At 47.6% G+C, this 19,833-nt stretch overlaps 2 protein-coding genes across 2 annotated transcripts; both read left to right on the forward strand.

The window, feature by feature from the left end:
* Window positions 1–6,908: 6,908 nt before the first annotated feature.
* On the forward strand, window positions 6,909–14,054 carry LOC150061462 (glutathione S-transferase Mu 1-like). The gene is made up of 8 exons (XM_090334368.1): window positions 6,909–7,081; window positions 7,378–7,453; window positions 7,846–7,910; window positions 8,179–8,260; window positions 8,365–8,465; window positions 9,307–9,402; window positions 9,490–9,600; window positions 11,588–14,054. The coding sequence occupies exons 1-8, from the start codon at window positions 7,046–7,048 to the stop codon at window positions 11,675–11,677; spliced, it is 657 nt and encodes a 218-aa protein (XP_090190494.1). The 5' UTR covers window positions 6,909–7,045; the 3' UTR covers window positions 11,678–14,054.
* A 498-nt stretch (window positions 14,055–14,552) lies between these two features.
* Window positions 14,553–19,463, forward strand: LOC150061463 (glutathione S-transferase Y1-like). Its single transcript, XM_090334373.1, has 5 exons — window positions 14,553–14,586; window positions 18,371–18,430; window positions 18,728–18,792; window positions 19,061–19,142; window positions 19,247–19,463. The coding sequence occupies exons 1-5, from the start codon at window positions 14,568–14,570 to the stop codon at window positions 19,456–19,458; spliced, it is 438 nt and encodes a 145-aa protein (XP_090190499.1). The 5' UTR covers window positions 14,553–14,567; the 3' UTR covers window positions 19,459–19,463.
* The last annotated feature ends 370 nt before the right edge of the window (window positions 19,464–19,833 follow it).

A 19,833-nucleotide genomic window follows, 5' to 3' on the forward strand; every position in this document is an offset into this window, starting at 1 on the left:
GAAAGGGACCCATATTTGACCCCACTTAGAATTGAAGACACCCAGGGCAAAGGCCCAGTTGTCTGGAAACAAAGAAAGAACATAAATTACCTTTCTTATTTCTATCTTGGGTGGAAGATTTCAAATCTTGGCACACATGCTTAGATCAGTTGCAAAAACAGCCACCAGGCAAACCACCACCCCAGGATAGGAGGTGACCAATCAGACAAAAACATATCCAATCCAGAAGATCTTCTACAGTGAGTGACCATTGTTTAACAAATGAAACCAAAGATATATCCAATAAGAGGGTAGGGGCTAAGGACTAAATATCTAGTGAGGAAAAAGGAGCCTCTGACTTTTCTTTATGGGGTGACAAGGAAGTTCCCTCCGCACTCAAGAACTTTCTAATTCATGGTTTCTTTCACCTACAAATAAACCTGTTTTTACCTTAAACACTATCTTGCCTCTTTGTTCTTCAAAGGACAGAGAAAAGGGGTCAGGAGTATGGCTTCATGGTAGAATGCTTGCCTAGCACGCACGAAGCCCTGGGTTCGATTCCTCAGTGCCACATAAACATAAAAAGCCAGAAGTGGTGCTTTAGCTCAAGTGGTAGAGTGCTAGCCCTGAGAAAGCCCAAGGACAGTGTCCAGGCCTCAAGTTCAAATCCCAGGAGTGGGGAAAAAAAAAAGAGGACAGAGAAAAGGATCTGAAGTGCCCCTAGACTATTTCAATACCAGACTATGAAGTATCCATAGTCACCTCAAGGTGTTGAGAATACCCTGGGTCTTACCTCAAAGCTAATTCTGGGCACCCAGAACCCACTTGTTTGATATAGACAATACTCACAATGGATTTGGGAGTTGATCATGTCAGTGCCAACAACTGGCTCAGCCTGGAATCTGTTTTCCTTTCCACTTCCTGTCAAGGAGTGTACTTTCTCAGACAGCTGCCATCTGCTATGGTTTTGGTCCAGGCTGAATGGCATTGGGAATTGTTCAAGAGCTGGCTTGACTACCAGGAAGAAAGGCTGCAGAGAGAGCTAAATGTTGCAGCCTGAGACCTGCTTGAGCTTAGGTACAAATAAGCCTTTAGAAATTATCCTGTAACTTCCTTTTCTGGTGGAAGATCAAAGCATATATGACTGTCCAGCCTGGTCCCTGGAGATGAGGGCCAGCTTAGTCTCTGGAAAAGAGGTCAGGTAGGACAAAATGGATTGAGCTCAGGTGTCACAGAGAAATTAGGACTTTTCAGATCTCAAAGATCCCACCTTTCTTTGTGGGTTTTCTTAAGATCCTCTTTCATTCAGGAGTTTTTGAGTCATTGGGTAAGATCTGGGCCCTTAATTAGTGTGAAACTGGCATATTCTGGATCTCTTTCTTTTTTTTTTGCCAGTCCTGGGCTTCGGCTCAGGGCCTGAGCACTGTCCTTGGACTTTCTCAAGGCTAGAGCTCTACCACTTGAGCCTCAGCACCACTTCCAGCTTTTTTCTATGTATGTGGTATCGAGGAATCTAACCCGGGTCTTCATGCATGCTAGGCAAGCACTTTAACTACTAGGCCAAACTCCCGGCCCATGGATCTCTTTCTTATTAGAAGTCCTTTATCTGTGTGCAAACACGGGCAAGAAGGAGCTCCCTGGGAAAGAGGAGCATGTTTGTGTGGACAGACATGCAACTATCTATGTATTTATCTATCTAATGTATCATATATTAGAATATGCACATATAAATTATATAATATATACATATACAAATTATATGTAATATGTACTGAATAAATATAAATCTATACAAGATGTTACTGTGTGTGTGTACACATGCATGCACCAATACTGCAACTTGAAATCAGGGCCTTGTAGTGATGGATAGTTTTTCCCATTCAAGGAAGCATTCTACCCATTGAGCCACACATCTACGTCAAACATTTAGCTGGTGAATTAGAAGAGTCTCAGATTTTTATCTGCCCAGGGATGGCTTCAAACTTTGATCCACAGATATCAACCTTCTGAAAAGATGTGACCCATCAGTGCCTGCCTGGAGTAGGTGTGTGGTTAGTGTGTGTGTGTTTGTGTGTGTGTGTGTGTGTGTGTGTGTGGTTAGTGTGTGTGTGTGTGGTTAGTGTGTGTGTGTGTGTGTGTGTGTGTGAATTTTGGTGCTTAACTGGGCTGGGCACTCTCCCTGAGCTCTTTTTCTCAAGGCTAGCATTCTACCATTTCATCCATAGCTCTACTTATGCTTTTCTGGTTATTACTTGGAGATAAGAGTCTCTGGTTTGTCTGCCTGGGCTGGCTTCAAACTTTGATCCTCACATTTCAGCATCCTGAGTAGCAAGGCTATTGGTATGAGCCACTGATACCTGACTTATCTTTTTTCTTTTTTTTTAGTACTCTTTTCTTTTCTTTCTCTCTTTCCTTCTTTTCTTTCTTTTTTCCAGTCATGGGGCTTGAACTCAGGGCCTGGGCACTGTCCTTTAACACTTTTGCACAAGGCTAGTGCTCTGTCACTTGAGCTACACCACCACTTCCGGGTTTTTCTATGTATGTGGTACTGAGGAATTGAACCCAAGGCTTTGTGTATGCTAGGTGAGCATTCTATCACTAGGTCACACTCCCAGCCACTATCACTCCTTTCTAAGACAGACTCTTTCACTTGATTTCAGCCATATCCTCCCTTCTTCCTCCTCATCTGATTGATAAATCAAGCACAGAGTCTTGCTGTGATTTTTTAGGAGCCCTTTGAGCTTGTGCTCCCTAGAACTACCCAGCACTGCTCTGATTTCTGTACAAGACACCCTGCAAGGCCGGGAGTTTGGCCTAGTGGTAGAGTGCTTGCCTAGCATGCATGAAGACCCAGGTTGGATTCCTTGGTACCACATACATAGAAAAAAAAAGCCAGAAGTGGTGCTGAGGCTCAAGAGGTAGAGCTCTAGCCTTGAGAAAATCCAAGGACAGTGCTCAAGCCCTGAGCTCAAGCCCAGGACTGGCAAAAAAAAAAAAAACAAAAACAAAAACAGACACACTGCAAAGATAGGCACACAATATCACCATCATTATAGAGAGTCCAGCCTCTACTTCAGTTCACATGGGTAATTAATCATGGGTCACCAAGAGATCATTTATTTGATACAAAATTTACATCACTAGAGATTTGGAAATTTGAGATACTGGTCCAACATGCTTATGAGCCTGGAATCTATTTTCCTCTCCCCTCCCTTTGCAAACAATGTGCTTTCTCATCAGCTCTGGCTCTTGTCCAAGTACACGGCCTTGGGCATTGTGCAAAAGCTGCCTTGAGCATGGGGAGGAGAAGTGGGGGAGAGTAGGGAACACAGCCTTCTGGGGCCACTGGCCTGGCTCATTGGGTACAGATAGCGGTGGGCCCCCTTGAACCCGTTGGAATTCTCTGTGCACTCTGTCTCCTGAAAAGAACTCCCACAATAGAACTGCAAGTCTGTGACTTGGTCAATAAGTCAGGGCTGAAGATGAGGTAGGATGGATTGCAGTGAGCTTGGACTCAGGTCTAGGGTGGAGAAATTTGGACTTTCTTCTCTCATGAGAACCCTGCCCAGCCTTTCTTTGTAGGTCCTGTTTTTGGTGTCTCTTTTCATATAGGATTTGCCATGTCATGGGGTGGAACCTGGACATGAAGGAGCATGTCTGTGCAGATGGGAGGTGACAAGGCCTCCTGCTGAGATGCAGAAAGGGACCACACAGAGAGTACCAGATGGCATACCCAGAGCTAGCTGACTCCAGCCCTGTCCCTCCCACTAGCTGTGTGGAAGTGTCTTGTTCTCATTGAACCTCAGGTTCCCTCCTGAGAAGTCTCAGAAGTGGTGATGGCATTAGCATTGCCTGCCAGATATGAGTAAAAGCCATTGGCTACCAGATTCCATTCTAAAACTTCAGATGCCCCAAACCTTGAACCAAAAATCACACCCTTCTGCTAGAAGCCACTCCCCATATCAAGATTGGCTCTGTATCTTGAATGCATAATGAAGGGCAAAGGGGACTGAATGCAGAAGCTATACCTTCTAACACCACCTCACTCCCCACCAGGCAGCTTCTGTAGGGTGACCAAACCATTTGGGAAGACCATAAGAGAAACCAGTGATTTCCCTCCACGTAGAAACTCTACCCTTGTAGATAAAACAGCACCCCTTGCCAGCTTCCATCAATCCTCATTTGAGCTCGCCATCTCATCCTTTGAGGATTAATTCCACTTAACTAATAAGTTGCTCCATATTATCTGCCTACATTTTTGCCTCCTTTTCTGTCTGAGCACCATGTCTAGAGAGTTGCCTTTCCAGAGTTAGAGGGCTAAGCAGCCTGGGTTATCTCCAGGGCTTGACTTCTGTGAAAATGCTACTCTTGGAGGGCAGCTGCCTAGTCCAGTGGGCAGCAGACCTCACTTCTGGTATCGCATACTCACAGGGTCTGAAGAAGGTTTCTGCGTACATGAAAATCAGCTGCTTCTTCCCAAGACCTGTGCTTTCAAAGATGGCCCAGTGTGATCCAACCAGTAGAACTCTGCAATGCTTGGGCACTCGGGAGGACCTGGCAGAGCCTGGGCCCTGGGCCCAGCTGCACTCCCTGCACTACTGCCCAGGTCAGCCCACTGCTTCTTCTTTCTACTCCCTTCTCTTTGCAAGGCCTCACTGGTTCTTTCTTCTCTCCAACCCCCTTCCAGGCAAACTTCAGCAGGCAGACTCTCCTACTGTATTTCAGCCTTGTCCTCTCTTCCCCCTCCTCAGTTGAATGCTAACTACAAGCACAGAGTCTTTTGCTGTGGGGTTTTTTAGAAGCACAATGATCTTGTGCTCCCCAACGCTACCCAAAAGGAGAACATTTCCCTTGTGGCCAGACCCTGTGTGGAGAAAACATGGCTAAGATGACCTCTGCGTGGCCTCGTCCACCCCCATTCCAACCTTTGCACTGATAGTTCAAGTCATTATTGATACACTGAGTTTATTCACTGCAATCCTAACAGTGCATTAACTATTTCCCCAGTTATTTCCTACAGATAACAAACGGCCTTGTCCTTGTAAACCCATTTCCTTTTTTAATTTTTTTTCAGACTGAAGGAAAATGCATGAATACAGAGCCACCTGTGAGGCCTCAACAAGATACTTTCTAACTGGCCTCCAAAGGGAGATACTCCCTTGTTCCCTTTATTTCTCCCAAGCCATCAACTCTGGAACCTAATTAGAAGTTTAGACCCTGTCTTAAGCTCAGTGCATTATCAAAACAGGTCTGCATTGCACCTGCAAAAATAAAAACTGTGTTTTTATGGCAGGGCCTCTTGGGCTCTATTCAAGAGTACTGGATCCAACGGAAGTAGCACTGGATTAGGATCAGGGTATACACCATCCTTAAAGACATGCCATTCCTGTGCACCTTTCAGATCCTCTTTCACTTTCCTGAGTGGACTTCCCAAGCAGGAAGAAAACATATGACATCTTTTAATCTGCTTGGCAGTCACAGGGAAAGTATAGAAGTTGGGTGTGTCTTCTTGGGGAAGGTCCATGTTCAACCTGTACCCAGACAGTGGTCTTCCATTTCCCAGGCAAATTATTTTCTTTGTTGTATTTAATTTTAATGTTGCTCAGGGCTGGCCCTCTACAGAGCACTTGAGCCACACTTCTCCCTTTGACTTTTTGGTGGTTTGTTGGAGATAAGCGTCTCATGGACTTACTTTCTGGGATTGGATTTGAATGGTGATCCTCAGGTCATGTTTTCCTGAGTAGCTAAGATAACAGGTGTGAGCCATCAATACCAGGCCCCATTTCCTTCTTAAGTTATTCCTTCCTCTCTAGCTATTATGCCCTCTAAGTTCCTTGACAAAGGGCAAAGTCAACCCCAGGCCAACCGATTGCATATCTCTTGGTTTTGAAATAGGATTCTTGGGATATTCTTTGGGGGACACTGTTCTTATAGAAGTTTCTGCCCAAAGTCTCAGATTCCAGAGTGACTTTAAAGGCTGTTTCAGCCTTCCTCTGTTACCAAGAGCACAGAGGGGACAGAGGCCTGGGGTAGGGCCTGAATCTAGGAATCTAGACAGCTGAGGGTTTGAGCCTGGACTGTCTATTGTCTTGTGTGATATCCTCCAGGGAACCCTCTTGTCAGTTTCTTGTAACTTGGAAACAGAGAAGGTGTCTGGAGATTAAGAGACACTTCAATCTAGTTCACAGTCCAGCTGTGAACTCTGTAGCCAAGGCTATACTTCTGTCATTGTGAGTTTCTGCTACATGCTTCATTGTATGGCAATGTCCCTTGGGGTGTATATGGGGTTAGGGGATGTCTCTCATCTCCCCTGCTTTTTCGTTTTGTGCTTGTTTTTTTTTTGTTTGTTTTTTTTTTTTTAATTTAGATTCACAAGTATGGCCAAACTATTTAGTGGATAATTTGCATAATCATAACCCGACCCCCATAGAGCTTGTGCCTCAACTGCTGCGAGATCACACAGTCCCTCTGTCTGTCCTTTGTCCTAGGTTCTAGTTCACTGAAACCTGTTTGTGTTGCTAGGAAGCTTTAGAAGTTTCCTTCAGATTGGCCAGCGCCAGGTTCTTTCAATCATAGGGGCTGAAGGAAGTCTTCTGGGTGGGAAGACATTTTAAGCTGGATGCTGGCAGCCTGAGCTTCCCCAGAACATTGAATCTTCCTAGTCCAGAGTACTGGGTACCCAGAGCACTGGTTGCACCCCAGGAGCTCAGCAGGTGGGAACCCCGCTGGTGGGCTGGGGAGCAGATGAGCCTAGCACGGGCTGAAGTTCCCAGATGTCCCGGCTTGGCTCCTAGATCACGCAGGCTGAGGCTCCTCGGGTTTCTTCTAACCTCTTCCAGGATTCCAAGCGCCGCCCTGCTCCACTCTTCTGCACCAAAAGGTCAGGGGAAAGTTGGGGTGGGCAGGAGGGGGAGTTGGGGGAGGAGAGCAGAGGCTGGCGAAGACGGGTGAGGAGGAGAAGGCGGAGCCTCTGGTCAGCCTTGTTCTCTGTTTTCGCAGGACTGTGGATAAAGTCACAGTTCAGCCCCATCCGCAGACCATCTGCGCAGTCCAGGACGCCAGCAGCATGCCCATGACCCTGGGTTACTGGGATGTTCGCGGGGTGAGTGGGCCTCGCCTGGAGAAGGCGCCGGGAGGGGGTTTGCAGGAGGGCTCCAGGGCTCCCTTTGTTGGTGATGTGGCCTCCTGCGGGCACGATCCTGCTAGCATAATTGTCAGCTCTCCAGAGCTCACAGGATTGGGGGCTACCTGGGTATGTATGTGTCTGAGGGCTTGCAATGCGGTGTGAGGGGAAGGTGTGTGGGGTGTGCTGTGTGGAGTGCCCACCTGGGGAGCTGAGGTCAGGCATTCCTGGAGCCCCCTCCTCATCTGACCTGGTTCCCCTGCCATCTCTCTCAGCTGACTCACCCCATCCGCCTGCTCCTGGAATACACAGACTCAAGCTATGAGGAGAAGAGATACACCCTGGGGGGTGGTAAGTGCACTTCCTGCTCAGACTCTGACCAATTCTTGCCCATAGGGGTGACCAGCCACCATACTGTGGCCTCCTTTTGCTCATCTCTGCAGGCTTCCCTGACCTGTACCCAGGGACAGCCCCCATAGCATGCAGTTTGATATTCCATTACATGGTGCTGAGAGTGGAGGGCTGGGGCGTCCTCTGCCTGTAGTTGGGTGGGGTTGCCTAGCAATGGCCTAAACCTTGTGTGAATCTGGTTCTCCCATCCCTCAGCCTCACAATGTTCTTCATCCCTGTAGCCTTGGAATGTAGGACAGAGTGGTCAGATTCAGATCCACTGCCTCAGGGGTCCTGGGTAAGGAAAGCTGGACTGAGGGAGATTTGTTTTCACTTGGCCTTGTCCACCACAGCTCCTGACTATGACAGAAGCCAATGGCTGAGTGAGAAATTCAAGCTGGGCCTGGACTTCCCCAATGTAGGTGCAGGGGAAGGGGTGGTCTAGGGAAGGGTGGCCTCCCCCTCCCTCCTTCCCTCCTCTGCTTGCCCAGCCCAGAGCTTCTAGGATCAGGGCTTCTGCTCCCCTCCTCTCTTTCCTGGCTCTCTGTGGTCTTCTGTGATGCTCTGTGCTCCAGCTCTTGCATTCATTCTGCAGTGTGTTTATGTGGGCTCACCATGTCTGTCCTGACCAGGGAAGAGCTGCTGGGGCCTTGGGCCTCTTGTGACCTTCCCTGCTTGTCATCCAGCTGCCCTACTTGATTGATGGAGCTCACAGGATCACCCAGAGCAACGCCATCCTGCGCTACATTGCCCGCAAGCACAACCTGTGTGAGTGGGGCTGGCTGCTGGTGTGTGTGGGGGGCAGGTAGTGGCCATTCCCTGAGCTTGGCTAGAGGGGATGGTGAGGATGCCTCTGTGTTGTGTGGCTGCAGGTGGGGAGACAGAGGAGGAGAAGATTCGTGTGGACATTTTGGAGAACCAGGTCACAGACATCCGCACACAGTTCATCATACTCTGCTACAACTCAGACTTTGTGAGCTTCCCACCTGTGCCTTCTCCAATAGTGTTGAGCAGAGTTGTTAAACCTTTACAATTGTGTCTTCAGAATTTCTATTCAGCAAAGGAACTTGTTAGTGGGCCTGACCTCTAAATTTTCCTATCCTCCACATTGACCTTCAGTATTTCAGCACATCAAATCAGGTGGGAATCCATCCTAACCAGTCCTATAATATAGTTTAGATTAACCAGATGGATATTCTGATCCCAGACTCAAGCCATGAAACATAAGGGGGAGCAGTGCACCTTGATCTTTTGTCTTCCCAACCTTTTCCCCCAGAGCTGTGTCTTTGGCATTCCAAGGAATCAGGACCTTTTCTTAATAGGCAGCTCAGGGTCTTGGAGTAACCTCTGTTCCTTCCCCTCTATGCCTTCAACATGGAGCACTCTTAATCTCTATGCACACTCCTGTTGTAGCAGTACAGCCCTTCCCCCATGCATACCTTTGTGTCTTTTTCTTCAATCATTGGTTCTACTAGGTTACCCACTGGGTTAGAAAAACAGCCTGTGAAGTTTTCAGCAACTACTGGCTTCAATTCACAGGAATCCACTTGAACAGCCATAGATTCCAGCATGTGTTGTATGTGTCTCACCTCCCAATACCTCTAATGGATGGATCTGTACCAGGTGGAAATCTAGGCAATGCAATTGTGATGCATGAAGTGGGAGGCTCTGTGCAGACCTAGGTGCAGAGTCAGGGAGATGGCTGTACAACCCTGGCCAGCTGGGGCCTGCTGCATAGCCCCTGCTGAGGTTGGTCTCTGTATTGAGAGGTGGGGCTTGGATGCAAAGATGGTGAGAGCTGTTTTCTGTCTCAGGAAAAGATGAAGCCAGAGTACTTGCAAGGCCTTGCTGAGAAGATGAAGCTCTTCTCACAGTTCCTGGGGAAGCGGCCATGGTTTGCAGGGGACAAGGTAAAGGGGAGACTACTCATGGGGAGGAGAACTGTTCTTTCTTCTAGGTTATGAAATTCCAGCCCATTCATTCTCATGTTTGTGCAGATCACCTTTGTGGATTTCCTGGCTTATGATATTCTTGACATGCATCGTATGTTTGAACCCAAGTGTCTGGATGAGTTCCCCAACCTGAAGGACTTCATTTCCCGCTTTGAGGTGACACCCCCAGTCCTCCTTCCTCAGGGATGAACTTCTTCCCTTCCTCCTTGCCCTGATATTTCCTCAGTCCTGGAGCTGAGTGAGAAACAATGAGAGTTTAGTGAGTGCTGGCCTTGTGGCAGCCCTTTGCTTGGCAACCTGCTTCTTTTGAGCCAAGTCTATCATTACAGCCTTCCTGCAGGCTGGGTAGAGCAATCTGTCCCCTTGAACATATTAGAAACCTGAGACTGTAGAGGGTGAGTTAGTCAGTCCAGGTCTCAGTTCCAGGGGGGCTGTGCTGGGGGCAGTACTGGGTTCTCTTTGGGCCTCTGCCTTAGTCTAAGGGCAGCAGTCAATGAGTCAGTCCACATGTGGGGTCCCTCTTGGAAGATTTTATCTTTTATTGTTTGGCAGTCATCTTTCATCTCTCTTATGTTTTCTGCTTTCTCTTGCATAGCTTAGGTGTATTGACTGTGTAATGGGAACAGAATGTTAGAGTTTTCTTTCATGGTAACCGCTGACCTCTCTAGCAGTACAGGAGCAGTCTTAGCAGGCCATGCAAAGATGTCCCCAAATCCTGGTACTGAATAGAGGAATTGGCCAAGATATCAGATTGTAAGGTGCACAGGGGCCACCTGGATGCTGGGGACCCCAGGCTGGACTTCCTCTTACAGCTTGTCACAGGGTGCCCATGGTGGATGGCTTGATCCCCCACAAGGCTCTCTCATTACAAGTTTGAAAATTGCCCTCCCAGTTCTTTTTACCTGAAGTCTGTTCTCTTTCCCACTACCTCTGAAGCAGCATGATTTTTCTGTCAGTTCTAATCATCTGTGGTCTGGTCCAGTCTTGATGATGGTTTAACAGCTGGCTTGAACATAGGGAGAGAGCACAGCACAGCGCAGTTGCCTGAGGTCATGAGGCCTGTGTGTTTGGAACAGCATGGAGCTGGATATTGTGAAATATTTTAGGATTTTTTCTTCACTGTGTCCTGGGAAGAAGGCCCACAATGTGACTGAGAGTCTATGGCAGGATTATATTAAGGCTGAAGATGAGATTTTTTGAGTGGTGGTTTGATTGTTTTTATGTAGTAGTAGAGAATATTGTATTTCTGCTCACTAGGCATCAGTCAGAACTGTGTCATATCTTTCTTTGTAGATTTCCTCCCTGTCTCTTTGCCTGCCTGCCTGCCTGCCTGCCTGCCTTCCTTCTTTCCTTCCTTCCTTCCTTCCTTCCTTCCTTCCTTCCTTCCTTCCTTCCTTTCTTCCTTCCTTCTTACATTTTTGGTGCCAGTACTGGAACTTAAACCCAGGGCCTCTGGCTCTTTAGTTTTCTGCTCAAGACTGGTGCTCCACCACTTGAGTCATACCTCCACATCTTTTTTGTGGTTTATTGGAGATAGGAATCTGTGTAGTTTGTCTGCTTGGAGCGGCTTTGAACCTATTCAGATCTCAGCCTTCTGAGTAGCTATGATTACAGGAATGATTCCCCACTGCCCAGTCCCGTGTACTTTTCCATGTGGAGTTTTCTGAGTCATTGGGTAAGACCTAGACTAGCTTCCAAGTTATGCTGGCAGGTTCACAGCTCTTTTCTTCTCCTTGACCCCTCCTCTGTGTGCAAACTTGCATAAGCAGTAACTTCCTGGTAAGAGAAGAACAGGCCTGTGTGGACAGGGAGGGATAGGGCCTGCTGTGGAGGGGAGGCATACACAGGGAGCACAGGATGTCAGGCTCAGGGCCTTGACCTCACACAGCCTCTCTGTTTCCCTGCTGATCAGTGATAATGGAAGGACTGAAGAGCTCTTTTTCTTGAGCCTATATTGTCATTTCTAAAACACCTTGCACAGTGTCCAGTCTTTCCCTCCTTATAGGAAGCTAAGGAGCTCCCTTCACAGAGCTGGGGTGGTAAACAGACTGGCTGTGCCCCAAGACTTGACTCCTTGTGGGGGCAGCTGCCTGGTCCAGTGGGCAGCTCAGGCCTCTGAGCTGTGGCTTTCTCCTTCTCACAGGGTCTGAAGAAGATCTCTGCCTACATGAAGACCAACCGCTTCCTCCCAAGACCTGTGTTTTCAAAGATGGCCCAGTGGTCTGACAAATAGAACTCTGCAATTCTCAGATGCAAAGGGAGGATGTGTCCGTGGCCTGGCCCTGGGCCCAGCTTGGCTCCCTGCACTGCTGCCCAGGTCTTCTCACTGCTTCTTCATTCTAAGCACTTCTCTCTGCAAGGCCTTACTGGCTGCCTTTCTTCTACTTAGCCTCTTCCTGCATAGCTTCAGCAAACACACCCTCCCACTCTCCCATTCCTTTCTTCTTTCTCATTTCATTGCTAAATGCAAGCATGCACTTCTCTGCTGTGATTGTAGGAGCTTTTTCCCCAGCACTACTTGAAAGAGCAAAAGAGCAGCATTGCCTTGTGGGCAGACTCTGTGCCACTGGGGAACAATACCCAGGTATGACTGTCCTCAATAAAGCCTACAACTCCCCTGCTATGTAGTTTGCTTATTCCTGTGGCTCCATGCACTCAACAATGGTCACTGCTACTTTCAATGGACTGAAATCTGAGTTTCAGAAGGTTTCTCTGGATTCTGAAAGTCTTAGGGCTCCTTTTTTGATTTTAATGAAAAAATTCTGTTTTTTTTCTTGTTGTGCTGCTACTGCGGATTGAACTCAGTGTTGCCTTTTCACTTGGTTCAAGGCTGGTACATTGGTACTTGAGGCACACCTGTACTTCTGAATGTTTGTTGGATAATTGGAGTTAAGGGTGTTTCAAACTCACCTGCATGGACTGGCTTTCAACAGTGATACTCACATGTCTTCCTCCTGAGTGAGTACCTAGGATCATTAGCATCAGTCCTAAGGACTCACCTGCTTTGAGTCTTCTTGCTCTCAGTTTTGAGGCAATCACAGGAGGCAGAGCCTGTTGGCCTTCTAGAGTAAAAATGATCTCTTTTCAGGGCCTGCATCTCTCATGCACTCCTATAGGGCTGCTGAGTCTCAGGAAAGGCTGTGCGTGCCAATGAGTCAAGGTCCAGAAGTGGTGGGAGTCCCTGGCAGAGACCTGGCCCCTCTGTGTTTTCTATGAGGTGTGATTGTAGGTCATAAGAGCATTCTGTAGGTCTAGGAGCCTGTCTTTGCCTTCAAGGCTTGTTTCTGAGCTGGCATGGGGAACATATTTCTTGGTGAGTTCCTCTCTGTTCTAGAAAACAAGATTAAAATTCGACCTTAATTCATTGTGAATGGTTAGCACTTGTGCTTTCCCATCTGATCAATCATTGTCATTGAATCTTATTGTGTGTGAGCAACAGCAGTAGTTATTTATTTATTGATTGATTGATTTTTGCTGGTCCTGGGGCTTGAACTCTGGGTATATTATCATGCACTCGTAGCTCACGCTTTTAATCCTAGCTACTTAGGAGGATGAGATTTGATGATCTTGGGTTCAAAGCCAGCCCAGGCAAGAAAGGATTACCTTCAGTTAATCACCAAAAAAAGCTGGACGTGGAGTGGTAGCCCATGTGATAAATTGCTTGCTATGAGCAAAAACATTTCATGGACAGCACCGGACTCTAAGTTCTAACCACAGGATCAGTAAAAAAAAGAAAGGAAGAAAGGAAGAAAAGATCAGAGGGTAACTGAATTCATTCTCTCAGGACAAGAACAAACATCATCTCTTGTCCTGGGTCATCTGTACTCCTTGTTCTCTGGCCTTAGGGCTTCACTTGCCTCCATCTATTGTCAGGTCTTTAGACTTGGACTAAATGTACCACTCTAGTTTATGGTTGGAAGATCATGGGATTCTTGCTCCTCCATGATGCATGAGCCAGTTCTCATAAAAGCACACAAATACCTGTACTTAAAGAAAATGTGCTCTCCATTTCTTGGAGAATCCTGACTAGTATATGCAGTAGCAAAAACACACAAATTGGTCACAACCATTCAGTGAATTCATACAACCAACCTCACACACAAAATGCTAGAAAATGAGGACTGTTCATATTTCTATTGGACTGGAAGAGATGCCCTAAAATATAGCTTCACGGTGATTTTGAGGAAAGATACCATTTCTCTTTGTGAGTCTCCTAGCATATCAACAGTATTTTATGGTTTTACAAGGATAAAATCATTCACAGTCCATACATTTTGACTAGTCCATGTGCATGAAGGGATGTGGGAAGCTTAAAAGCCCAGGTGGATAGTGGTAAAGGAATTACTGTGTCTTTCGGGGTCTCCATCAGATCTGTTGTTAGGTGCTTATCTATTTAACTTGTGACAATGACTTGTAGGAGATGGTTGGACATGATTTGCAGTTACAGTGCTCACTTTTAAAAACATCTTCACATGGGCACTGGTGGCTTATGCCTAGATTCCTAGTTACTCGGGAGGCTGAGATTTTTGAGAATTGCGGTTCCTGGTTGGCTATGGCAGAAATGCCTGCAGGACTCTAATCTCTGTTAACTAGCAAAAAAAAAAGAAAAAGGGGAGTTATGGCACAAGTTATGGAATGCAAGCCTTGAGCAAAAATTAAGGGAGAACTGGCTGTTCTGAAAAGCCATCTTTGCATTGTTCCTGGGTCCAGCTCACTGCAAAAGACTGGTGGCTTTCTTGGAGGAGTTCTGGAACTCTGGCTTTTCTTTTTCTCTGGCTGCACAGGATCTCTGTCGTGCCCCACTATGTTAGATCCTGCTCACCCCGTTCACTTGTCCACTCCCCTCAGGGTATAAAAACATAAAGATGTGCCCTGTGCTTCCAAAATCTCTCTCTGTACTTTTTACCTCAGTTGTGGCTGTGAACAGCCAAACTGTCAAAATGAAGGACCATCTTATTCATGGTTCTGGTCTTTTTTGCACCCCCCCCACCAGTAATAAAGGGAACAATTGATGAGCACTAAGGTGTAATATCTGTTCCATGCTATGAAATTAGTTTTGTAATGAATGTCTTACAACATGTTTCGTCCTTTTAAAAATACTTGTCATTCTAGGAATCAAATTCATGCCTACATGTTTCCAAGGTAAGAACTTAACATATACCCAACTTTAGTCTAGTGAATCTTAAAATTTAACTTGCATTTTTTCAGATGAATCTAGTTATGTCTTTTGTTGTTGTTGTTGTTGTTGTTGTTGTTGTTGTTGTTAGTGATGGGGCTTTGAACTCAGGACCCGGATTCTGTCCCTGAACTTTTGTGCTCATGGCTCGTGTTCTACCACTTTGAGCTACAGTGCCACTTCTGGTTTTCTGGTGGTTAACTGGAGATAAGAGTCTCACAGCTTTTCCTGACTGGACTGGCATTGAAACTGTGATCCTCAGATCTCAGCCTCCTGAGTAGGTAGGATTACAGGTATGAGCCACGAGAGCAGGGCAAGGTCATATTTCTGAGATCAAGATGCATAAACTTTAGAATGCCAAATGATTAAAGAGTAATGATGATTATAAAAGCTCAGAGAGAGACGGGAGTTTAGCCTAGTAGTAGAGTGCTTGCCTAGCATGCAGGAATACTCAGATTCTATTCCTCGGTACCACATACATGGAAAAAGCTGGAAGTGGTGCTATGGCTCAAGTAGTAGAGCATACTAGCCTTGAGAAAGCCCAAGGACAGTGCTCAGCCACCTAGTTCAAGCCCCAGGACTGGGGCAAACAAAACAAAACTCAGCCAGCCTCTGTGAAGTGGTTTCTAATTCCTCCCTTCCCAGAGCATGTAACACCACCCTCCCTCTCAGCAGGGATGAGAAGACATCTGTCTGTCCCCCTCCATCCCCACTCCTCACCTTTTCCTGGAGAGTTTAAACCATTAGTGATACAGAATTCATACCTTATAGTCCCAACAAGGTATTAGCTAATTTCTCAGATACATTGCCTATAAGATAACAACCTTGCCCTTGTAAACTCATTTCCTTTTTACATTCCATTATCTGTCCTCCTAGCCATTCTGTTCCTTAAGTTCTTTGAGACAAGGTAAAGTCAACGCCAGGCCAATTGATCTCACACCTCTTAGTTTTTTTTTTTTTCTTGCCAGTCCTGGGCTTGTGCTCAGGGCCTGAGCACTGTCCTTGGACTTTCTCAAGGCTAGAGCTCTAATACTTGAGCCTCAGCACCACTTCCAGCTTTTTTCTATGTATGTGGTACCGAGGAATCGAACCCTGGTCTTCATGCATGCTGGGCAAGCACTTTAACCACTAGGCCAAACTCCCGGCCCCACCTCTTAGTTTTGAAACAAGCTTCTGTTTGGAAGGAAGGAGGCTGGCCGATAGAGAAATGTTCTTGTTAGGATAATGTGCTTGTGGAGGTTTTATCCCAGGTCTGAGATCTCAGAGAGACCTGAAAGGCCATTGGAACCTTCCCCCTGAAAGGAAGAGCACAAAGAGGTCAGAGGTCTGGACCAGGGCTAGAATGCAGGGACCTAAACAGCTGAGGGTCTGGCCCTGGTCTTCCTGTGGTTCTGTGTGGTATCTACAGGCTCTCTTCTAGTCAGAAAGACATCCTTAGGAGGAGAAGAGGTGTCTGGCCCCTGGAGCTCTTAAGATCTTCCAGGGTAGCTCACAGCTGGACTATGGGCTCTTCACCACAGATCACTGTGCTGCCAGGGTGAGATTCTGCTAGCTGATTTCAGTCTTTGGTGCTGGGGGCACCTCACAGTCCTGGCAGAACCTTTGGCTGTTTCTTTGATTTAGATCCATCCGCAGGGTCAAGATACATCCTCAGCCAGATGTCCAATGGGTGGGTGCTCCAAATTCTCTGTAGGAAACCAAGAAGACCACATGTCCTTGGGTGGGCCCTTGTCCTGGAGTCTGTCATGTTTCACTGATACTGTCCCGGGAGGTTGTCATGGTTTGTAAAACATGGAAGAACGTTTTGTCAGACCTCTGGGGGATGATGAGGCAGCAAAAACCACTTGTACAGAAACACCACTTCCCTAGCCTTGGCTCAGGGTGCTGACCTACAGCTGCCATGAGTAAGAATTTCTACTGATTCACAGTTCTGCTTTTACCTCAGCCATAAAAGCTCTGCTGCAACCAGACTTGGTACAATCTCAGTGGTCTGGACTAGCCAGGTTTGCCCTGGAACGTATCCCATTAAACTTTCCTCTACTTGTTTTATTTCTCCCCGTGTGCTCTTTTCTCTCCTAAAACCTTACACTTTTTTTTTCTTTTGCCAGTACCAGGGATTGAACTCAGGGCCTGGGCACTGTCCTTGGCTTTCTTAAGGCTTAGAGGACTACCACTTGAGGCTCAGCACTACTTCCAGCTTTTTCTCCATCCAGGTCTTTGTGCATGCTAGGCCAGCACTCTTAACCACTAGGCCAAACTCTGGGCCCCAACCTTACATTTTCCACTTGTTCTTCCTGTGACAGATTCTAAATCTGTCTTTTGGTTTGGAGACAACTGCTCTTTGGCAGCCTGAGCCTCTCAGAGCTCATTGGATCTCCCCAGTTTAGGGCCAACGACTGAGTGATGGGAGAGGAGGGCAACAAGAAAACACTATTGCCCTTTCACTGGTGTTTCTGAAAGTGCACGTACAGAAAGTGTAGGGCCCAGGGTGCATGGGTATGGTTGGGGAGGTGAAGGGCTGTGAAGGGACCCCCCTGTAGATTTCTCCCTAAAATATTGAGACCCCTTTGAGACCTCTCTTCCATCCCCTATAGGCATGTCCAGTCCTCCTGACAAAGGAGTATGTGACTTGCCTGAACATCAAGCTGGGGGCTATAAATTCCCTGATAACAGAGTTTAGATTACAGGAGCAGCCAAGGTGGAGCTACCAGAGCTCCTCCCCCACTCCACCCCCTTTGTCTGCCAGGGTAAGGAAAGCCCCTTCCCCTTTCCTTTGAAAGAGCTGTGAGCTGGAAGCCCCCTGAGATGATAGATGGGCTCAAATACAAAGGTGTCAGTGGTCGCCTCAGCAGTCACTCAAGTATGTTGAGATTCTATTGGGCACCTGTGTATGGTCAAGCCCAATTGCATGGCTGGTGACCTATAAAAGTAGCCTGTGAAAGTAGGCAAGGTCGCTCTCTCACTCACATCTTAGAGACAGCCTTGACTGGTCAGGATGATTCTCAGTGCTAGGCGCGGAATAACATTCTGTTTAACTTCTGCTTTTGTGTCAGACTCATTCTTTTGATCATGGACCCTAACATTGTGGGGCTGTAACCTGATGGGATGATCCCTGCCTTTTTGACTTCTGTGTGCCCAGACTTGGCTCCCTGAACCCTGGAGGGTTAAGACAGCAGTAATTCTTCCTCTTTCCTACCTCTGAGTCACAGGCTCCCTCTCCTGGTTTTCCTGGCCAAGAGGCTCAGAAGAAGAGGGTGGTGCTTGGGAGGAGGGGCCAAGAAGCTGGGGGTGGGGCTGTCACCAGGCCCAGGCCCTGGCTGGTGGTGCTCAGAGGCAGTCAGAGCCTGGTCCTGCTGAGAGAGAGCACTAGGCTCAGTCGCAGTGCTTGTGGAAGCACCATGGCCATGACACTGGGTTACTGGGACATCTGTGGGGTGAGCAAGGGCTACAAGATGCAAGAGTGTAGTGGGATGGGAGTGAGGAGGAGAGAATGCTGCCAGGAGAGGATTCTAGAACATGGATCTTCTGGAATCTTGATGGATTTCTCTGTTTGTACCTCTCTGCACTCTGGTGCTCACATAGAGGTGTGTGTGTGTGTGTGTGTGTGTGTGTGTGTGTGTGTGTGTGTGTGTGTGATACAGCATGAGCATTGTGTGCATAAGGTATTGTTAGGTGTAGGCTAAATCACCTGGAGGAGGAGATGTCACATAGCCCTTCTATCTGACCTCTGTCACCTGCCATCTTCCCCAGCTGGCTTATGCCATCTGCCAGACTCAAGCTATGAGGAGGAGCTATACACTGAGGAGGATGGTAAAGACAGCTCTTTGTCAGACCCTTGCCCAATCCCTGCCCAGTGATAACCAGATGCCTGTATCATGGCCACCTGAATTCTGTAGACCTCCTCCACCTCAACCAGGGGCCTGCCCCTTCCTACACCCCAGAACTGTGTAGTTTGGTATTCCTTTGCAGGGAGCTGGGAATGGAGCGCTCAGGCCCCTTTGTAATTGGATTGGGTTGTACAGGACCAGACTAACTGCCCCAGGGGGTCCTGGGTAAGGAAGGCTGGACTGAGGGAGGTTTGTTTTTATTTGACCTTGTCCACCACAGTTCCTGACTATGAGAGAAGCCAGTGGCTGAGTGAGAAATTCAAGCTGGGCCTGGACTTCCCCAATGTAGGTGCAGGGGAAGGGGTGGTCTAGGGAAGGGTGGCCTCCCCCTCCCTCCTTCCCTCCTCTGCTTGCCCAGCCCAGAGCTTCTAGATCAGTGCTTCTTTTCCCCTCCTCTCTTTCCTGGCTCTCTGTGGTCTTCTGTGATGCTCTGTGCTCCAGCTCTTGCATTCATTCTGCAGTGTGTTTATGTGGGCTCACCATGTCTGTCCTAACCAGGGAAGGGCTGCTGGGTCCTGGGCCCCCTAGTGACCTTCCCTGCTTGTCCATCCAGCTGCCCTACTTGATTGATGGAGCTCACAGGATCACCCAGAGCAACGCCATCCTGCGCTACATTGCCCGCAAGCACAACCTGTGTGAGTGGGGCTGGCTGCTGGTGTGTGTGGGGGGCAGGCAGTGGCCATTCCCTGAGCTTGGCTAGAGGGGATGGTGAGGATGCCTCTGTGTTGTGTGGCTGCAGGTGGGGAGACAGAGGAGGAGAAGATTCGTGTGGACATTTTGGAGAACCAGGTCACAGACATCCGCACACAGTTCATCATACTCTGCTACAACTCAGACTTTGTGAGCTTCCCACCTGTGCCTTCTCCAATAGTGTTGAGCAGAGTTGTTAAACCTTTACAATTGTGTCTTCAGAATTTCTATTCAGCAAAGGAACTTGTTGGTGGCAAATGACTCTCTAAGTCTCTCTCTCTTTCTCTCTCTCTCTCTCTCTCTCTCTCTCTCTCTCTCTCTCTCTCTCTCTCTCTCTTCTCTCTCTCTTTCTCTCTCTCTTTCTTTCTCTCCCAGTCCTGGGGCTTGAACTCAGGGCCTGAGTGCTGTCCTTGGGCTTTCTCAAGTCTAGAGCTCTTCCACTTGAGCCACAGAACCATTTCTGACTTTTTCTATGTAGGTGATGCTGAGGAATGGATCCTGGGTGTTTGTGCATGCTAGGCAAGCACTCTACCACTAGGCCAGACTTCTGGCCCCTCTAAGTCTTTGTATCTTACCAAATTTCCTATCTTCCACATTGACCTTCAGTATTTCAGCACATCAAATCAGGTCTGAATC

The sequence above is a fragment of the Megascapheus bottae genome, chromosome 6 (genome assembly GCF_031878675.1).
Source record: "Megascapheus bottae isolate mThoBot1 chromosome 6, mThoBot2.hap1, whole genome shotgun sequence".
NCBI classification, from domain to species: Eukaryota; Metazoa; Chordata; class Mammalia; order Rodentia; family Geomyidae; genus Megascapheus; species Megascapheus bottae.